General features: G+C 30.3%; 1 protein-coding gene across 1 annotated transcript; it reads left to right on the forward strand.

Annotated features, from left to right (window-relative positions):
* The first annotated feature begins 1240 nt into the window (after window positions 1–1240).
* LOC132719323 (glycine receptor subunit alpha-4-like) lies at window positions 1241–20685 on the forward strand. Its single transcript, XM_060703089.1, has 13 exons — window positions 1241–1739; window positions 6159–6223; window positions 7318–7385; window positions 8119–8188; window positions 11865–12021; window positions 12655–12737; window positions 13303–13434; window positions 13914–14144; window positions 17044–17276; window positions 17860–17955; window positions 18852–18947; window positions 19157–19249; window positions 19926–20685. Exons 1-13 carry the CDS (start codon window positions 1627–1629, stop codon window positions 20097–20099), a joined length of 1611 nt encoding a protein of 536 aa, XP_060559072.1. The 5' UTR covers window positions 1241–1626; the 3' UTR covers window positions 20100–20685.
* The last annotated feature ends 1233 nt before the right edge of the window (window positions 20686–21918 follow it).

Consider the following 21918-nt stretch of genomic DNA (forward strand, 5'->3'; position numbering starts at 1 on the left):
TCATCTAATGAAAATATTTTTTTGATTTTGTTAAGCTGGCGTAACAATTTAACTTACAGGCTGTAATTCCACTTGGATTTGAGAATTTGTTAAGCTGGCGTAACATTTTCCTTCATCTAATGAAAATGATTTTTTTATTTTGTTAAGCCGGCGTAACAATTCAACTTACAGTTTGAAATTTTGTGCTGTAATACAACTTGGATTTGAGAATTTGTTAAGCCGGCGTAACATTTTTCTTCATCTAATGAAAATGATTTTTTGATTTTGTTAAGCCGGCGTAACAATTCAACTTACAGTTTGAAATTTTGTGCTGTAATACAACTTGGATTTGAGAATTTGTTAAGCCGGCGTAACATTTTTCTTCATTTAATGAAAATGATTTTTTTATTTTGTTAAGCCGGCGTAACAAATTAACTTACAGTTATGTCAATTAAATCACTGTTAATTAAAAGATACAAATACATTTATGTTGATTTTTTGCTTGTCTTTGTTCTTTTCTTTCTCAAAAATGGTAAAAAGGGCATCCTTTTTGTAGTGTAATTTGGCCATAATTGGTACGTGAATTGGGAATGAGTGGACATTCCCTTTTTAAAATAGAAATGGTTATAAGAACTCCATCCCTCGTGTACATGTAACACTTCCTCACCCGAGATAATTGAAGGTCTGTAATTAAATAAATAATTATTAGTATTTAGTATCAGAAATGGTAACGAACAACGAAAGAATTATATTCGATGTCGTGTGAGATTCAAGATTTATAGATTATCATAGATTCAAATAATAAATTGTTCAAGAACAAAATATTATTATTGATCATATTTGAATGCTCATACGGAAGCATTTAGAACTTTCCAAAATGATATAAATGTTTCTGTTGTTTTCACAAATACTTGAAATACGTATGGATCATATGCCCATTTAAGACCTATCCACTTTAAAAAATTTGCTCCATATTATGCATCTATTACAACAACAACAACAAGAATTTTTTATGCGTATACTGACTAATATTTCTAAAACATTTTTCTTGCTTTTTAATTTGTGAAAATTAAGGTTCATGCCTTTATTGACATACCGGAGTAAATAACGAAACACACACAAAAAATGCTAGAAATTTGCTATGAAGAGTAAGACGGTTTTGACATATATATGTTTCCAGAGCATCTAACCTCAGACACTATTGGTTTCTAGAATGACTGCCCTGTGAATAGTATAAATAACGTATTAGTATGCTGGTATGTGAGTGTTGATAATAGAAGTTTTACCAGAGCTTACAGATTCACTATTTCTTTAGGAAAAAAAGATTTGCAAATCGGCTATTCATATGCTATGCTATTATTAATAAAACTGTATCATTCATTGACAGAATATTTCAAATAAAACTGACAGCCTAACAACATTTGGATGTGAATGAATAACAAAATTAATTGGATTTTGTTACTAAGATTTTTTCTTCAAAAAAAAACTGCTATTTGCGTGATATCCTTTTATTAATAAAACAGTATCATTAATTAACAGAATATTTGAAATAAAACTGAAAGTACAACAAGATTCGGATGTGAATAAATATTTAAAAAAATGGATTTTGTTTTCAACTTACTTCTTCCTTACTGATATGTGATATTCATGCGTCAAGAGTACAAAATGGATTTTAATATCAGCAATTTGATAGTGCTGATGACTGTTATTTCAGCAAATGTGCATTGTCAGCAAAATGGAACGCAAGACCAAGGTTACAGGTAACAGAAATGATTAATTTAACTTACAAATAAGGTACCATTTTCAACAACGGTGGAAAAATCATTAAACACTTATAATCTTATTTTACAATGAAGCGGATTGATTTTATTTGATATTCATTCTGTCATGTTAATCTGCTTAGAATAATCTCTATGCTTGAATGTTATAAATGAACATTTTCTTAAAGGCCCATCATGCCTCAGATTTTTCTCTTTTATTTCTCTTTTGCATCTGTTTTTGTTTAGCAGTTAGTACAGTTACAGGGATTTAGTATCTTGCATTAACTTACAGTCAAAATACTACTTTAATTATATATTGCTACCTTTAAAACATTTTTGTTACATTTATGACTTCTTTCTTTAGTGTCTAACATGATCTAAAGGCAAAACTTAAACGTTATACAATTCATGCTCGTCCTTTCTTAAGAATTAAAACTTTATCTCTTTAGAATTAAAACTTTATTTGTTTCTTGGTTAATGTTGTATCAGCAACATCTGTGTAAAACGCTTAAATCCTACCACGTAATATTTTGTTTAACCTATTTGCTGAAATATAGATAAGAATTACCAAGCTTGAATTAGAACCGGAAGTGATAAGTCTTGCCCTCAGTTTAGAGATCTATGCCAGTCCGTACACCTGCATCTGATCGGGTTATACTGTTGTAAAAGAATTATTTTTGAAATTATTGTTATTGAAATACTACAAAAAATTACCCAAAATGTAAAGTTGACCCCCGTTCCAAAAATTTTTAAAAAAAAAACAGAAAAAGTTTTACGATTTAAACAAAAATTTTGTTGTTTTACAACTGATGCAATAAGTCTTAAATTTTACAAAAAATTACGGATAATAAAGATTTTTGCATATTTGACCAAATTTCTGGTGAACTGAAAGCAAATTTAAGGCAAATTGCTTTTTTGGGATTTCAAAATATTGTTAATAAAATTTTAAAATTTCTAAAATTAGGTAATTAGATTTTTAAAGTAAAAAAAGTCAGTCAAATTAATGATATAACAATTTTTATGTAGAATATTCCATTAAGTTGTCTTTCGTCATTTCGAATTACAGTTTATAGCAAACAATTATTATCATATTAAACATTTTATAAAGTCATCATAATGTTTAATATGTTCGCTAAATTAATCATGTTAAAATGTGAGCAAAGATGTTTAAAGTTGAACATCTCAGGATAAGGAAACAAACTCATGTAACATATATAAAAATATATGAAGGTAACAATTTGAGTATTATTCATTTACAAAACATGAGTAGATTAATATTTTTTTTCACCACATTTCTATCCGCTTTACAAACGGAGTGAGGGATGCTTTATCATATGTTTTAATATAATTCAATATGTGTATTGTTAATGTTAGCTAAAAGTACTTTATATGGCAATATTTTTGCTGTTCAAATCCATGTATAAGGTTTTGTTAATTTACGTAAGCATTGACTTCTTGTAATCTATGGCAACATTGTTTGGCTTTGCTTTAAAAACTATTCTTCAATATTACCACGAAGCATGTTTTTTTACTGTTAATTAAATTGTCCACTTTGCTTTGTTGTAAATAACAATTCGTTGCTTAGTAGGGTTAGTTACTTTTTGTTGTTTTATCCTTCATAGCTAGATAACAGCCGTACATATTTTTGTGACATACATACAAAACAATGAATTTGTTTTATTTAAATGCCTTTTTTCACAAGTTTCAACAAATTGATTTACACGTTATTGCGAACTTTCGTCGTATATAAGGCTGCACTTGCACAATACGTATGATGCTATGCATATTAATATACCTAAATCAATATTTAATATTCGGAAAATGAAGCCGAAGGACCGGCAGATAAATATTATTCCATTTATCAATATTAGCCATTGCATATTAAATGGCTTCCAAGTTTCGCTAATACGTATGTGATATATTGCCATAAATCACAAAAAACGACCATGAGCTTGCATATATTAGCCACTAATATATACATTACAGCGAAATGTTTCGCAAATATATATTTTTGATCAAATATGCATGAAAAACATTTTAAGCTTATCTACTGTAAACATGTATCGTTAACATCGTCTCATATGTATTACATGCAACAGAAAGGTTTGTAAGGATGATGTATCATTCTGGAAATGCAGGTATGTTATAACACCAACCATTTAAATTAACATACCAATTTTTTGCACTCCCTTTTGCGTTTAACTTAAACCAAGCTTAAAAATTTGTTTATTTTTTGATTGCACAAACCACGATAAAGAACAGTTTTGCTATGTGGTGTATTTTTCATCATCACCATCCTTTAGTGATAACTTAACAAATGAACTGCATTTTATACTATTAATTTATTAACTTAGAGTCAGGCATGCAAGTAATTTAAACAATTAATTTAAACAATATATTACATTTAAATATTTTGTGCACGAAACGTTGAATATGAAAAACGAGATATTTATAAAAAAGTAAATATTGCATCAGGAATAATGCATTTAAGGCTTTATTCACTTTTTATAAAATATAAAAGCAAATATGTTATCAGTTCAGTCTTTGTTACGACGCATTTGCATTGCTTTGAAGTTTTGAACTGTCCAATAAAAATAGGTATTTCAATACATATTCCACAAAATGTATTCTACTGGGTGAGACGAAAAGATGCTTGCGTAGTGTTTGACAGATGGTCATGAAATATCCGTCGAAATTACGGTATTTATTCATTACTATTTAATATTTAAATACAATGTATAAAAGTCAAGATCCGGGAATATTTTGATACGATTCATGTTTGTATCAGGCACTTTAGATTATTTTTTAAAAATTTCATCTTATGTTACCCTATATCAGCTGCAAAGTTGGTGATTTAAGGTGAAATGAAACGGTAAAGGACGGCATTTATTATTTGTTTTAAATATATATAACGACCTGACTAAAAGGAAAATTGCCAAAATTTACGATAATGTTTGGGATTTTAAGGAAGAAAGCACTTTTAAAGTTCCTTTTAACTCGGGGAAAATTTATTTTCCCTACTGAATAGGGAAAACACAAACTATCTTTTACACCTGAAGAAAATCACTTGCCCGAATTGTTTGATTGTCCCTTTGCTTTTGTTTATCAAAAAAAAACAGCCGTTTAAAATATCAAAAAAGGAAAATTAACACTCCTAATATTAAGCCAACTTTATTTAAAAGAAACCGGAAAAAATAAAATAATGGATTTTTTGGGGGGTTTACTCATGAACATTTTATTGTAAATAATTACACATTTTCCGGGCCCTTTAAACGAAGCGCTAAAAAAGCCCAAAAGCAAAATTATTCCTTTTTTTTTTTTTGAATTTTTAACTTTACGAAATAATTAAAATATTCCAAAACCGGAAATAAAAAAATTATGAAATTTTATAAACGTGAAATTTGTATCGTCAACATCCAATTTTTTTTCCCTTTTCGAAAAGACAATTAAAGAAGTATTCATTTTTTTAATTAACCTAATACTAGTAATTCACAATTCTAAAACCATTTTTTAATATGTGAGAACAAAACATATATGATATGACTGTAAAATACAGTGAAAAAAATAATGTTTAACAATTTGACCATAGAAAGGAAACAAGTGTGTGATGTTGTTAGTTTTAATAAATTACCCAGTATGGTTCTGATTTATTCATGAGAAATCACATTGTTCAAATAATACGTATATTAATAAAAACACTTTTTCTATAAGAAACATAAAAGAAAGGTTAGTGTAAGAAATGAAGTACACTTATAAGATAATCCTATGTAGCAATACTTATTTTCTATCATAGTTCAACCTTGTAACATATGTTTTCAATCCCAGCACGTTCCACGCATTCTTGCCATTAATCTTTATCATATATCCACCCATATTTCATTTTTGTTCATTTATATTATTACTGCTGAAATTATCATCCAATGGTAATCTGATTAATATTTACCTGCTATATTCTAATTTAATAAAGTCATTTGATTTTAAGTATTTGTCCTTATTTAAGATGTCTCTTTTGTGCTAATAGTGATTTTGACAATTTTCTTGTATACGTACGTATTTGAGACGCACATAGGACATGACCATATCTTAAATATAATCATTTTGAAACCATTGAGACACACCAAAAGGAGATTATATTGAATCTTGTAAATTTTATGATTAGGCAAAAATATGACGAAGATCGTTCGTTATTATTAATCAATTTTGTGTTGCATGCATAACGTCTTTATACAATCTTTAATTGATTATCCATAAATCCTCGAACAATTGCTTCTGTAAAATGTTCATACTTTTAAAATTGGTGTTTGTATCATATCGATGATTGTTTGCTGCTGAACATATAGTAAAATATTGCAAAACATTATTTTTATATGACTGTGAATTTAAAAAAAAAGTAACATGTTCTGTGTATGATTATTTCAGAAAGACGCTTATAGAAGGTTTATTTTTAGGATATGACAATAGGCTTGCTCCTACGTCACCCGAAGGTGGGTATATCATTCGTTTAATTTATTTTAAATCGTAGCCGTAGTGCAATAACTGATTAACTCCGATACAATATAGAAGAGCTTATTGCGTTACCGCACTAAAGTGACGAAATGCTCTTTGTGTATTTCATTACATTATAATAACTCCGAAAACAAGACAACAACTCCGCATATTTGATATTTTACGTGACCTTGAATCATGTTTTTCAACATACATTTTGTATTTGTAACAGCCAAAATATTTTTTATCTCATTTATTTAATATTTTCCCCCAAAGTAGTTATTAAATTAGTTATCTTTTAATTATAAAATGTCTAATATTTTAGAAGAGTTCGTTTTGCAAAAAATAAACCTTTCAGATGTTTCATTAATGTACCCTACCAAACATAAGCCAGGTCTATTTCGAAAACGCTTCAATCATTTAAGATCTCTTGAGACCATACATCTGTTTTGTTATAATTTTATTTCTGAATGCTTTATGAACGAACATATGGACAAATGACTTGAAGTATTGCTTTGAGCAATACCAATATATAATAAAAAAAACTATTTTCTGTCTGGTAGATAAAGCAATATTTATATTTCTATCTCTCTATATGTTTTTTTTTGTGATTGATAATAAGAGGCTGACGACTGAGATCATTGTAAGCTTTTTATGTGACAAAAATGCATTACTGTAATTACACTTGCCAGTCCAAAGTGACCTAAACCTTTACTTTACTTGTTACTTTCCTGACAAACATGGAATCCTTATTATTGACGATGGGGTTATTGAAACTTGCCGACAACAATAATAAAGGGATAATCCATTATAATCACTATGTCTAGAAAAATTGAATGAGCCGTGCCATGACAAAACCAACATAGTGGGTTTGCGACCAGCATAGATCCAGACCAGCCTGCCCATCCGCGCAGTCTGATCAGGATCCATGCTGTTCGCTATCAGTTTCTCTACTTGTAATAGGGTTGGTAAGCGATGGATCCTGATCAGACTGCGCGGATGCACAGGCTGGTCTGGATCCATGCTTGTCACAAACGCACTATGTTGGTTTTGTCGTGACGCGGCTCATATGATTATTTTACTTCTTTTGCAGAGGGAGCGACCGAAGTAACAATTCAAATATTTTTAACAAGCATTGATACAATAAGTGAATCAAATATGGTAAGCCATTATTATGTTTATTACCAATGTGATCAGAAAATATACACAAACCCTTAAAGGAACAGAAATAAAAGGCCTTAAGCTATGTTATTTTTTTTGGTTTTGAATTCAAATAGATAATTATTGTTTCATGATTATAAAAAACATTTGTTTCAAAGTTTTTCTGCAAGACATTTTTTTTAAAACGTATACATATAAGCAGGCACTTACAAATACACTATGCTCAAATGTTAGAAAATATTAATGATTGCTACATATTCTATTTATAAATATAAAAATAAAATTATAAAATGTTTTGACTGAACGTTTTGAAAACAAGTAGGTTTTTTTTAACTCAACGCCCTATAGGTAGTCACAATATAAATATACACTAGTATTATTATAGAAAAACAACTGGCAAGCTATGTTTAGAAAAGACTACCTTTACTTGACCTGTAATAAGGAACGCATCTTTCTATACATAGGTTACAAACCTTTTATTCAAATTGGATATATTAAATAAGACTTTCACGAATTTCAAGAAACTAGTGTGATTAATGTTTAATTAACGGATAAGTATTATATATCAGATTATTTTAGCTGACTGAAAAATATCTTCCATTTGACTTTTTCTTATTATTTTGTCAATGATTTCAAGCACTTGTTTCGTAGATTTTTTTCTAATCACTCAATACCTATTTGATTTAAATTGTCTACCATCATTAACAATACGGTCATTGTTTTACTTTTCTAGGACTTTTCCCTCAGTATGTTCCTGAGACAGAGCTGGGTTGACTCCCGGTTAAATTTCACACCAATCAAAGGTAAATACTTTTTAGATTCACTCCGGTTTTAAAATACAAACCAATTAAAGAAAAATAATGAACAGATTGACTCCCGGTTAAATTACACACCAATCAAAGGTAAATACTGTATAGTTTGACTCCTGGTTAAATTACACACCAATCAAAGGTAAATACTGTATAGATTCACCCCGGTTAAATTACACACCAATCAAAGGTAAATACTGTATAATAATAGATTCACCCCGGTTAAATTACACACCAATCAAAGGTAAATACTGTACAGTATAGATTCACCCCGGTTAAATTACACACCAATCAAAGGTAAATACTGTATAATAATAGATTCACTCCGGTTAAATTACACACCAATCAAAGGTAAATACTGTACAGTATAGATTCACCCCGGTTAAATTACACACCAATCAAAGGTAAATACTGTATAGATTCACTCCGGTTTTAAAAATACGAACCAATCAAAGAAAAATACTGTATAGATTGACTCCCGGTTAAATTACACGCCAATCAGAGGTAAATACTATATGGATTCACTCCGGATGTAAAATACAAACCAATCAAAGAAAAAATAATGTATCTATAGATTGACTCCCGATTGAAATGAAAACAAATCATAGGCAAATACTGCATGGATTCATACCGGTTTTAGAAAATGTAAATACTGGGTGGATTGACTCCCTTTTCAAGTACAAACCGGTCAAAGGTGCAGACAATAATGGTGAAATAGATCGGCTAATTTAAAACTGAAACTGGTTAGTAATGAACACATAGCAATTTAGTGAATAAAATTACTTCAAAAACAGTCAATTAACTAGACCTTCTAATAGATAGCCAATTAAACACACAAATTTGCCACGAGTCATTTCAAATATTACAATCCTATTGGACAAAAGTTATTTCAATCATCACTAAGCTCAATTAAATCCTTTTTGTTTTTGCTTTGTCATGTAGTTTTTCTTTACCAAATACTAGTTAAAGATAATGTGCTAGCACTCAATCTAAGTCTGTATGATTTTGATAAACACGGCATTCAATCTATATTTAATGGCCAATCAGACATAGAAATCCCAAAACAAATATTATTTCTTGATAACATGGCAACCGTATTCCAGATATGAATGTTAATTAAGGAAACGGTCTTATGTGTATCATTTATTCGATTATTAATTACCGGATGTCCAGTAATAATTACACAGAAAAACTGACTATAAATTGGAAATTCCGTGATGAAATGTAGTCTCTACTTTATGGTTTGCAACAGTTAGCGAACAACCTATATAAAATACGATAAGTTGAAAAAACACATGAGATGTACACTGACTGAAACAGACCTTTTCATAAGACAATGAATACACAGATATTTTCATGAACATGACATGCTAATGTCAATAAAAGTCATTTATTTCTACAATACATTTCATGTCGAAATATTTTTGTCGACTTATATGATGATAAAGAATGTGTTAACTGTATTTTGGTGGCTTTACTGTAAACGTATCAATGTATTATAAAGTAGTTAGTTGATATCGGATTGTTTTTCAAATTTGGGTATTCTAAAAGCAATATACATGTACCTGTATAACATGTCAAAATATGAAGATAAAAAGTATACATATGTTACTAAACAAAACAAAACAAACAGGGAAAAGGAAAGAATAATGCAATTCTGAATTTTAGATAAGTTAATTGAAATAATAAATATGTTAAGAATTCAAATCCATGCCACGATCAGAATAATCATATTGGCTAACAAAAGTTGCCTAGCAATATGCTTTCGATGGACTACGTTGACCAATATAACTATGTTCCTCCAGAAAATAACAACGTGTCGCTACTAAATGAATTTTTTATAAAATATATGTCTATAACCCGGTTTTATTATACGTTAATCAAAATCTAAACACTTGTTTCAATGTGTCAATGTGTAGAGCTTCATTGCAAAGATGGTGCGATCTGGATCATGAAAACATGTTAATATTATCAAAAACATATAATTACGTATATAATGCACGCGTTCGACGAAAGACTATAGTATAGATTTGAAACAGGTGTATCAACAAAACAATTCAAACGCAATTACAATATATCAATCTTGAAACAATAGTTTCTGGGGCGTGTTTTAGGTCGTTGCGCATGCTTACCTGTGTTGAACAACAAAAACCTATAGAACTTGTGTCAGTGCCTGAACGTAATTCGAACTGTCAGTAATGTTACTTCTTGGCCGGATTTATGTTTTCTTCTAATCTGACCTAACACAAAGATCAAATACCAAACCCAACAATTAGGCTATAATAACAATTACATTGTTTATTATAATAACAACTGACAAAATGTTTCAAATTAATGCCGTGTTGTTATTACATTTGGGAAGTCTTGTAAAGAGGACAAAACACTCTCTTAACCTTTCATACATTATTATTTTGTCTGTAAATTTTCCTGACAATTATTCTATTATGTAATTTTATAACTGGATGGAACGCCAGTAATTGTAACATACCGGAATGTAGGTTAAGTGTAAAAGCTGTTACTTCTAGGAGTAAAGGGTGTGGGGGAGATATATAATGAATATTGTCAGTTAACTCATAGAGAACAGTTTCACAATTATCGTGATTTGAACGAATGCTAATTATTATTCTGTTTGGTATGATATTAAGCAGCTACTGAACTGAGGTGTTTCAGACAAGTGGATAATAATTTTTCAAGAAGCTGTCTTGACAGATTACCTATTACAATTTGATCAAGATGAGTTTACCATCAGCCAAAGAAAATGTTACTTGTCATGTATTGTTACGTTGATACAAAGTGTTTCGTGTAACATAACAGAGAGTTACGCTGTTTATTCTGTTACTCCGCCACCATTGAACAACATTCAGGTCGTACCGCTTGTTTACAGGTGTTGCAGCACAAAGAAACATATATAAAACTTGGTGTCCGTACATGAACGCCCACTGAGTTGTCAGTAATGATCTGTCTTGGCCGGATTTATGTTTTCTCCTAATCTGACCTAACATAAAGATCTAAGACTAAACATAACAATTAGGCTATAATAATAATAACATTGTTTATCATAGCCTCAAAAATGTCTGGATGGGTTTTATACGCAAAAAAAAACCTCAGATAAAGTCAGCAATGGACTTTGCTGTCAATTGATAGATCCTTTCTCTGACCTTTTAATTCAATGTCAATAGATTTACCCACAAACAATGGCATGTGCTCTTTTGTTAACAAATATGTTGTGGTGAAATTCTTATTGTAACCACTTATCTGACAATTAGAATTGGACAGGTCAGGTATCTATGCATTAGAGGCCTGCTTTTATATTACTCGTTAGAAACTTATTTAAACTTAAATACAAAAATAACATTATACCCTTACATATATGTATATTTGCAATGAAGATTGAACATTATAGTGTGTTGAAAGCCTTTAAAAAATACTCAAATTACACAAAATGAAAAAAACACAATGTTGATTTGAAAAACTAAAATTCAGTAGCGTTCGTAAGTGTGCCATTTTTGTTTCACTTAAGAACTTTTCAATTTTGCAATAAGCTTTTATCAAATAGAAAAATATAGCTAAATTGGTTTTCAATGTAATATGTTGTACCGTAAATTCCATTAAATTCCATATTCTGTATTCATCCCACGGGATTTATATTCCTAATTCTCATTTTTACTAGGAATGCAAAAGCTTGAGTTAGATACGACGTCAATTTCAAAAGTGTGGATTCCAGACCTGTTCATGCCGACGGAGAAAAGGGCGTCGGTTCACCACGTGACTGTACCAAACAAATTAATGCATGTGTATCCGGATGGAAAGATACAATATAGTCTCAGGTATAACATAAACTGTTTAAGCTGTTGTTTAGTTTCATGTCACTAGCCGTAAAAATCATAAATGTATCTCTTGATGTTGACATTAAATTTGTAGTTGTTTTATGACATGTATTTTTTACCAGAATAAAACTATCTATCTATCTACCTACCTACCTACCTACCTACCTACCTACCTACCTAACCTACCTACCTACCTACCTACCTACCTACCTACCTATAATAAATTCTTTACTCTCCTCATAAGCATTAAAAGTTCTAAAATTCTATATAAAAAAGTGATCCAACGGTAGCATTAACATCTTACAGCAAAATTACGTTAAAATTGCCGAGATTTTGATTGTGTCTGTTGGAAGAATACAATCATGCCTGCTAGCACCGATTTTAGCGGTATGCAATATTTAACCCCAAACGTGCTGGAATCAATGATCCTGAAAAATATAACAACACTGAAACGAAGCACGAGCCAACTTTAACAGCTACCACAAGTCAAAATTAAATTGAATGTGCCTGAAAATCTATGAGAAACCAAAAGTGTTATTTCTAAGAAAAAACAATAGTTTTAAAATTATCTCTACGAATATTGCAATGTTGCAATAATTAGTGCCTAACCTCCATGTTTTATTATATTTTCAGGATTTCTGCGACTATAAAATGCAACTTTGATTTACGGAAGTTCCCAATGGATTCTCAGCATTGTTTTGTAGAAATGGAAAGTTGTAAGAACCTATATTATTATCATTGTTATTTTAATTTGAATTTGCAAACAACGGACATTTCTTTATTTTTCTAATGAATTACAATAAAACTTTATGATAGTTAATACGACGCAACAAGTGAATGTGCCCCATCACAGGCACATGATGAAAGTGTCGACGAATTTTTAACGAATTTATGAAAGCATTTAGACTGAAAACTTTGGCAGGCTAGACGTGTTAGTCATTGCTTTTGATCGCCTAAGTTCTGTCAATACACTCGTAAGATTTTGTAATTGGAAATGGCAATTTAGGCATAAAATAGTTTCATTTCATTGTTCCACAAAAAATTATTTTGTAAATAAGCGGCGAAATATAGTTGAATTTTAATTTTAATTACACATTTAATATTTAGTTATGCAAGAAAGCTTTTTCAGTATATTGTTATAGTTTTGCTCAAGATTTAATGACGTTACATTTGTGTTTTTTTTTGTATAGAAAAGACAATTTATCAAATTAAAGTTAAATATTTGTCCAATGTATTATTCATAAATTTATGGAATAAAAAACAATTTTGTTCTGTTTCTAGATGGTTATACAACTGAAACACTTCGATTTAAATGGGATAAAAAGTCAATTAGCTCTCAGGGAGATATCAAGATACCACAGTTTTACCTTAATGACTTAACAACGAGCCAATGTGATAAGCTCTACTACGGAGGTATTTTATATTTATGATGCTTGTACTTTCCAGCAAAATGAAAAGAAAATGCTATTTTATATTTTAACAAGAACCTTTTACCGTCGGATTCTCATCTGTCATTGAATAGAAATATGAAATGCTATTTGCATTATACTCGTATCATGTATTAAATGCATTATCGACCATACGAATTCTGGTAGTTCTTTTTGAATGAAATGCAATTATACCAGACTTAACAGTGTGTAAGTTTTGACGTAAGATGTCGATTTTGTTGAAATAAGGTCTTTTTAATTATATTGTAAGTTAACGTTATATATAAAACGATAAAACAGGGATAATAGTCGCAGATCAAGAAAATAGGCTTTTAATGTATAGATTTTAGGATTATTGCATTACTGTTGACAAAAATAATCTATTCCCGTTTATTTGTTATGCCAGTAAGAATGTTCTCTGTAATAAGTAGTAAAGCAAATATAAATATATTTACTTTTCTATAGTTGGATACAGCTGCGTCCGGTTCGACATATACATGCAACGAAGCGTGGGGTATTACGTCACACAAGTCTTTATTCCGAGTTATTTGATAGTGTTTCTATCTTGGGTGTCATTCTGGCTCGACATAGACGCCGTTCCTGCACGGATTTCTCTTGGGTTGCTCACAGTTCTTACTATGACAACGCAAAGCGCCGGTGCAAGAAATAATCTACCAAAGGTGTCTTATCTAAAAGGTACAGATAAGAAAACAAACTACCATTAATATTTCCGTAGCAAAGTAACAAGCACTCGTGTGCGCATAAACACCGTGCATGCCACTTGTTTATATTTGCACATACACCAATGCTAACATTATGCATGTTTTTAAGTGTTTTTGAACTTAAATAAACTATTCGTCATTTTCGTAATCGGCTGTCTCAGCTATATTTATACCTTATTAACATGGAAGAAAGAAAAGTAACATGATGATTATATAAGTATGTGTTTTCTTCTGGCTGAAGCTAGCTATTGGCAGAAACCATCATCGTACATGTATATTACGACAAATTTCATTTGGTCTGAAATATGCATACAATATTTTGTACTCTGGCAAATATTTTTTTGTTCATTTGATTGAAGTTTGATAAATAAACGTAGATATTTAGCGCATGACATATCTAACCCGAGGTCTCCCTCCACCAGTAAAGCTGGAGAGTAGCCTTAATGCCTTCAAACGTGTTAGTGTGTATTCAAACCCAACATATTACCGCATGTCATGAGATTCTCAAATACAGATTAACATATTTTCCAATTATACTGACTTAACTACATGTAGTCATGATCGGTTCTGTTATGTTTTACGCTGGTACAGCTCAAGTTAGAAGATGCAAGTTTTTCAAGCTGTTATGCCCAAAGTTTTATTTCTGCATTATTTTCAGGTATTGGGGAGGTTATAAACCTAACATGGTCTGATTCGTGTACCGGAATGTATAGCAAAAATGGCTATTGTGTTATATTTGATTTATTTTACACAAAATTGTTTCAGAATCGTCAACAATGTTAGGCCACTTGAATGGAAAAGGACAAAATCTGCTTCGATTGCTGCTTCATTACACATTACACGCCTTTTACAGACGTTTCTTCGTATTGAAATAACAATTGAATCATGAGAAATTGGTATCTTGTAATAGGAGGCAGATATTTCATTTAATAAGCAAAAAGATGATCTGACCTTTTAGTTCGTTGGTGATTTATGTAAAGAATTATCAGGTACCATTTGCACGACACCAGAACATTTTCTTAAGGCCTCAGAAGACTTTAGGTCTTAAATGAACACCAATTTTAGATAAGATGTACTATTTCCATGCAATATGAATCTTTGATTCAGACAATAATTCTATTTTGATTAAATCATAATGTTTCCTCCTAATCATTGCCCTGCAAGTCGATCCCTGCAGGATTTATACAATATCATTTCTTGCGTATATGAAATTATTAAACGATTGATACTATCTAATTAAGTAGATTGTTTAAGAGATAGACACTATATTCGGCTTTGAATAGCAGTAAGGAAATTACCACGCGCTTCTCAAATTAGTTGAATCATAGAACATTCTAAGCGTATTATAGACTTCTAGTGAATTTTCTTATCCCAGCATGGAAATTCCTAAACCATTTTTGTCTGAGTAATATAATTTTAGATTTGGACATCCTTTGGTGTTTTGTCAGCATCTTCTTCTACTTACCTCACTGCGATGTACATATTTCTGTCCGATGTGCTCTTGAATTTCATTTATTACGTACATTCTGTTAAAATTTGGCAATTTCTTCCTTGACAAAATTAGAGGTCTGTACAATAAGGAAAAAAAAGAAATGATCTCCTATCGTGCAAAAGTAGTATTTATTATTACAAATGCCGTCACACATGGACGTTTTTGTTTTTACTTCTTATTCTAATTGGTGCTGTACTTCTGTTTGTTTGTTTGCTTGGATTTTTACGGCACGTCAACACATAACTGGCCATATCGTGCCTGAAATATGAACAATCATCAAGGGAAAGCAACGTTTACTGAATGCATTCACATACACACTCTGCAGCCTACTGTCTTTTGAGGCTATTTCATTTTGTTATTTCATTTTTTTAATAATAGTGATTGTTAAAATGTATTGTCGTGAAAGAATTTACGATGTACAAGGGGCGTTGGATATTTTTTCTGATGCTAAAATTTAAGATTTGAAGTGTGTCCTCATATTTTTAAGTAAGTTTCATTTTTTTTAAAAGTATGTGCTAATAATTGATGATTTTTATCTATTAAAAAATGACATGTGCTTCTGTAAAGTGCCTTCATTTTTTATTTTTTCTTTATTTTTTGTCACCTCAGTCCATTGGTTGCAATACATTTAGTATTGAGAATCATTTTTTTATGGTTGATTAAATCAGAGTGGAGCATTTTGCCCTTTTCACTTTGTATCATAATAAACTCGATCAAAAATACTTTGCAATTGTTATATTTTATTTTATGCTAACCGGTTGTGGGACAAAATCTATATCACCAACAATACATCACCTACAGATATAGCTCTGGAGATTTTTTTTTATAATTCTGCAATTTTGCATAAAATATCACTCAGCAATAATGACTATAAACACGAAGTACTTTTGTTTTCACAAATTCGTGTAGACCTTTAATATCTTACCTCATTAGTTTTACGTGTGTCTTTCCTGTGTTTGTTTCAAAGAAAACGGTATTATTTGCTTTAATATTCTTATAAGACATGTTTGTTTGTTGATCGTGAGTATGCATCAAAATGAGAAAATATAAACATTTTCACTTGCGTTAAATGCTCTCCATAATATTGCGATTTTTTTACTTCTCAGCGTGATATATAGCATATTCACTACACAAACACATATCTTTTTTGTCTATATTTTTTGATATCTCAGCCTTAAAAATGTATCATTTTTCACAATTTCATATGGTTCAAAATTATTTATCAAACATTATTAAAGAATACAAAACGGACGGATTTAACAATAAAACAAAAGACAATGTACGCAATATAACGTACCGGTACACAATCTTCATACTTAGGATGTATGCATTCTTATTATCTTTATTTCAACAAAAATGTAAAAATATTTGTTGTTTTTAGCTATTGATGTATGGATGGCTGTCTGTTTGGGCTTCGTTTTCCTGGGCCTCGTTGAGTTTGCTTATGTGAATGTGTTATCCCGTGTTGAAAAGCGACGTAAGAAATCTACAATTGGAAGTATTGCCGTAGGCACAATGATGGCAGGTGTTGCTGCCAAAAATGCAGTTCATGCATCGCCCGGTGGATCTGAAAACAAAGAATCGGAAGATTCTAAAGTAACGCCCAATGTAAAGGTTTGTAATTCTTGAAATAAAACCGAAATTAACATACTGTGTTTTAAACTTAAATGGTTTTCAATGAGATTGTTGGACGTTTTCAGAATCTGTGAATTTGTGAATTACTGAAGATGTAGAACAATAACTTGTTTGCACCTGCTCATTCATTTATTTCGAAAATAATTATTTCAAGTGTGAAAAATGGCCTTAAAATGAAAAGCTGTTTAACACAACTCAGATAACATGAAGCTGAGAACCTCACAAACATACAATTTTCATTTTAGTACGTTTCTATATTATCTTTTCATATCTTAAAATTTAAGTGCACCAATTGAAATATGTAAAGTATGAGTAAGAGTATGTGTGAACTCATCATTTTGAGTATTATTTGATACATAAGTTTAAACCTACTCTAGTAAGATAAATTCATTATCGTATAAATATCACTTTAATCGTATAAATAGCAAATAACAGTTTCAAGCGTTTTATTATCTACATGGCACGATCATGATGATAATGATGATGATGATGATGTGCATTCAACTTGGAACAGACTTATCATCTATCAACTTGATGTTTGATCTTGTTATATATTTTCTAGCCAAATTTCCTCAGTGCTATGAAGAAAATGAAGACGGTAAATGCCGATCAAGAAAATGATGGAGAAACTGTACAAGAAGACATGCCAAATGAAAAGGTATCTGAAACTTACTTTAATTCATAATTACTGGTTTTATTCAACTTAAATAAATAGTAATATTTTTGTCCGGTAAACAAAGTCACATGCAAGTTAAAAAAAAGAAACATGTGTAAATTGTGGACATGATTATGCCCGTGTAATTATTACGCGACACCGGTATCCACTCTTACTTGTATTTAAGTAAAATCAGGAAAAAAAAACACAGTGTCAAAACGAATTTCCCCAGAATTGAAGCAATGCTGTAAATTTGATTAAAACCAAAACAATTAAGAAATTTTGTTAGTCTTAAACTTTTTTTTACTAAAGGAACATAATTATCTTAATTTTAACATTAGAGAAACCGTCGTGTTTTTTTTTTGGCGCTTCCTTTATATTTGATAGTTCCTCGTTTAGGTGTAATGTGTATGTGGGAGCTATTGTGTTAACTAAATAACCGTAATTTCAGAAATTTGAACTTCTTTTAATGTATATAATGGTACATAATTATAGCAGTCACTTTGCTCAAGTTCATAATATATTTTTGAAGAATGAATTATCTAGCATATAAAAGACATCATCAAAACGATAATCATTTTGAATTGTATTAATTTTGACATTTGTTTAATAGTTAAAAAATATGAAAAGTAGATTTTAATTAGTTTACACGAGGATGTTTTGTTTATCTAAAATATTTGTATATAAGAATATTGTTTATTTTGTCACTACTTTATCATGGCACATTTGTAGTTATAAATTGTTTCAAGAATATTTAAGATTAAATATCCCTTTATAAAGACATTGTCATCGGAGTATGTAGATTTCTCCAATCATCCTTCTATTTACTTTTTAGCATGTTGCCAACATTATCACAACACGTTATATCATTTGGAAAAAAAGTCTTATAAATATTTCAGCCAAACTTCCTGAAAGCTATGAAAAAGATGAATTCTGTAACTGATGATGAAGAAAATGTTGAACATGAAACTGAAGTAAACATAGAAAAAGAAAAGGTATTAACGCTTTTAAATGATCAGATGAACGGTTTGTAAATGAAAAGTAATTAGGAGTTTCATACAGCCGGAGAAATAAAAAGATCTGACAACAGTATGTCTATCATAGTAAGTTCTTAAAGAAGATTTAACGAAATCTTTTTTAAACCACCATATGTTAGAATACTAGCATATTTAAGTCCATTTTAACAATATTCTTTAAATTTCAGCCTACATTTATCAGCGCTATGAAGAAGATCAGTTTTACAAATGGTGACCAAGAGAAAGGTGAAGCGGGCCAACAAAATACATCAAAGGAAAAGGTAGCTTATTTTTGTTTGCGTTAATGTGTCCAAACAGTATAAAGTAAGCATTGGTTATTTAAGAACATATTGAACAGAAAAACTTTAATTTAACATATATAGTTTATATTGTTTATATAATTAGTTCGAACGTTAAATATATTTCAATTTTGTTGGGTTTTACGATACACCAGCACAGTAGCGTTCATATGGCGACTTCCCAGCTTTACCGCTGGTGCCCCTCCGTGTATTATTTAAGGCACGATCGAGCACCAAAGAACAATAACATGAATTTCGTAAACTAGCTGGAGAGTTTCCTCTCATGAATAATCCTGTAATCTCAGAAACTGACAGTACAATTTCATATCTCCAGAGGAACACCCCTTGGAAGGAAAATGGTTCGGTTTTAGCTTAGATGTTTTGGTCTCAGGAGGGGTAAAACTATTGTGAAGTCCTTGTTTTGGATGTTTCGAAATCGTTGTTGAAAGTTGATTCATGCTCTACAGAGGACCTTTCTGCTTCAGTTGCACTGTATATATATATATATATATATTATTTTTAAAACATAAATCCATGCTTTTCATGTTCTATACAGTTCAGTGACTGTTACTTAAAACTGCTATCAGCCAATAATGCAATCTTGCCTGAAGTATTGTTTCTCCGTACAAATTAATATTCTTTTTTTTTTATCTTTCAGTCGAAATTGCTCAATCGCATCAAGAACTTGGATATTCGAAGTGTTTTAAATGCAGACAGAGAAAAGGCTCGCAATGTAGACAGAATTTCTCGTGTATTATTCCCAATTATGTTTTTGACTTTCAATTTAGTTTTTTGGTTAACTTATATCTACTGGGAACCACAGAAAGACTAGAGGGACTAGTTATGCAAAAGGGAATACGGGACAAACACACATGGTTAAAGAGCGAAAAAAGGTGTTTAGAATTATAGGTTTGTTTGTCTTTTTGTTTGAACCCGTGACCTGTTGAAACAACATGATAAGCCTATGCCACCAGTATTCTAAAAGAACTTTCCCTGACATGCGTGTAATTTGGTCGTTTTTTGTAAATCCCCTTCCGCGTAGCATAAGATAATTTTCAAAAATGTAAACAAAGGGACATTTTTTATGATTGTTTGTTTTCATTATGTTTGTTATGTTTTTTAAGTTGTTGTTGTTTTTTTTTTAAACTACATGCCTCCAGATGTGGCAAACTATTTTAAGAAAATCAAACTTGATAAAAACTTATTAAACTTTTAAGACCAAAATTCAATTTAAACATTGTGTGTGATTAGTGACTAATTTTGCAGTATTTATCACCATGTTTCTACTGTGTGACGTACTTAGTAAGGATTATTTCTGGTAATTTACGTGTTGCAATGTGTTTATTTTTATTCAGAATATTTTACGTTTGTAGAATTTTCATGTCTGTAGAAGGCTTGCTGCTTTAAATGGTAACTTGCCCGAATTGTTTACGTTGAAATGATTTCTAACCGTACAATTTTTTGTATATTTATAATATTAAATACATGTACATTGTTATAAGTTTACATGCTGAATTTATTGCTATACAATTGTAAGACAATATATAACTAATTAAATTAAAATCGATCGAGGTCACCTTGTTTATTCATACAACGTTTTACAGTTATACTCTCAACACATTATTATACTTCCAATGTAATATATCTAATCGCAATATTATGAATACCATGTTACATATAATGAGTGCCAAATGATGAATTACCTGACCTTATTCTCCTAGCTAAATTATTATGGAACCATATTGTATACTTCTGGATGAAAAAGATGCACTAATCACCCAATAATATTAGTATAATGTAAACCTACATTTTGTGTGTGTGTTAAGCATGAACAAATGGTTTCAAAGTTATTGGAGTTATAGATTGTGCTTTGTTTTACAAACGTTAAGTACAATAACAACACTCGTGTTTTATGATGAGAATCATAATTTAAATATCTTTCCTGTACTTTTTGTTTTCTTATGATTTTGTATAACGTTTTGTGTATGTGTAATAAGTATTGTTACAGTTATAATAATTCACGAAAAAATTATAGCAATACAAAGAAGTTGTGTGTGCATTGTACTTAAAACCTTTCGATACATCCCAAATGTCACTCTCAAATGACTATATAGAAAAGTACATATTAATTAGATATGCCCAGATGTCAAGAAATTTTTTAATAATTGTTATAATTGTATGGTTTTTATTTCAGTCGAAAACAGTATACGAGTAGTTTTCAAATTGTGTAATATTAACTATATTTCAGACGAAGGAATCAATAGTGATGGCTGAATATTCATTTATTATTTCTTTTATTAATTAATTGATTTAATTTATATTCTATAAATACATTATGCAATTATGATAAATAAATGGCACTATAGCGTTGAATACCGGGCACTACAAATTAACAAAATTTAACTTTAGCCTATAATCGTTGACCAAAAAATAGTTGTCTATTAAATAAAAAACACATTAAATGTTAGTAATACAGTACTTAATCTATTCGGGACATTTCTGCGTTGTTATAATTTGTAAAAAAAAAAAGACTTTTGTTTTGATGGGTTTTACATCAAAACATCACAGTATTGGTCATATGGCGACTTTGCAGCTGTACTGGTTGGGGAAGAACTCAGTTGCCCCTCCGTGCATTATTTCAGGCACAAACG

The sequence above is a fragment of the Ruditapes philippinarum genome, unplaced genomic scaffold (genome assembly GCF_026571515.1).
Source record: "Ruditapes philippinarum isolate M1 unplaced genomic scaffold, ASM2657151v2 ctg9313_1_1_1_1, whole genome shotgun sequence".
NCBI classification, from domain to species: domain Eukaryota; kingdom Metazoa; phylum Mollusca; class Bivalvia; order Venerida; family Veneridae; genus Ruditapes; species Ruditapes philippinarum.

Excerpts from the sequence above, each read along its gene's own strand:
- LOC132719323 (XM_060703089.1), top strand. The coding sequence starts at position 1,627 with ATGCGTCAAGAGTACAAAATGGATTTTAATATCAGCAATTTGATAGTG. Across the intron at positions 8,189-11,864 it reads AAATTTCACACCAATCAAAG|GAATGCAAAAGCTTGAGTTA; the intron begins GTAAATACTTTT and ends CATTTTTACTAG. Across the intron at positions 17,956-18,851 it reads AAGACATGCCAAATGAAAAG|CCAAACTTCCTGAAAGCTAT; the intron begins GTATCTGAAACT and ends TAAATATTTCAG.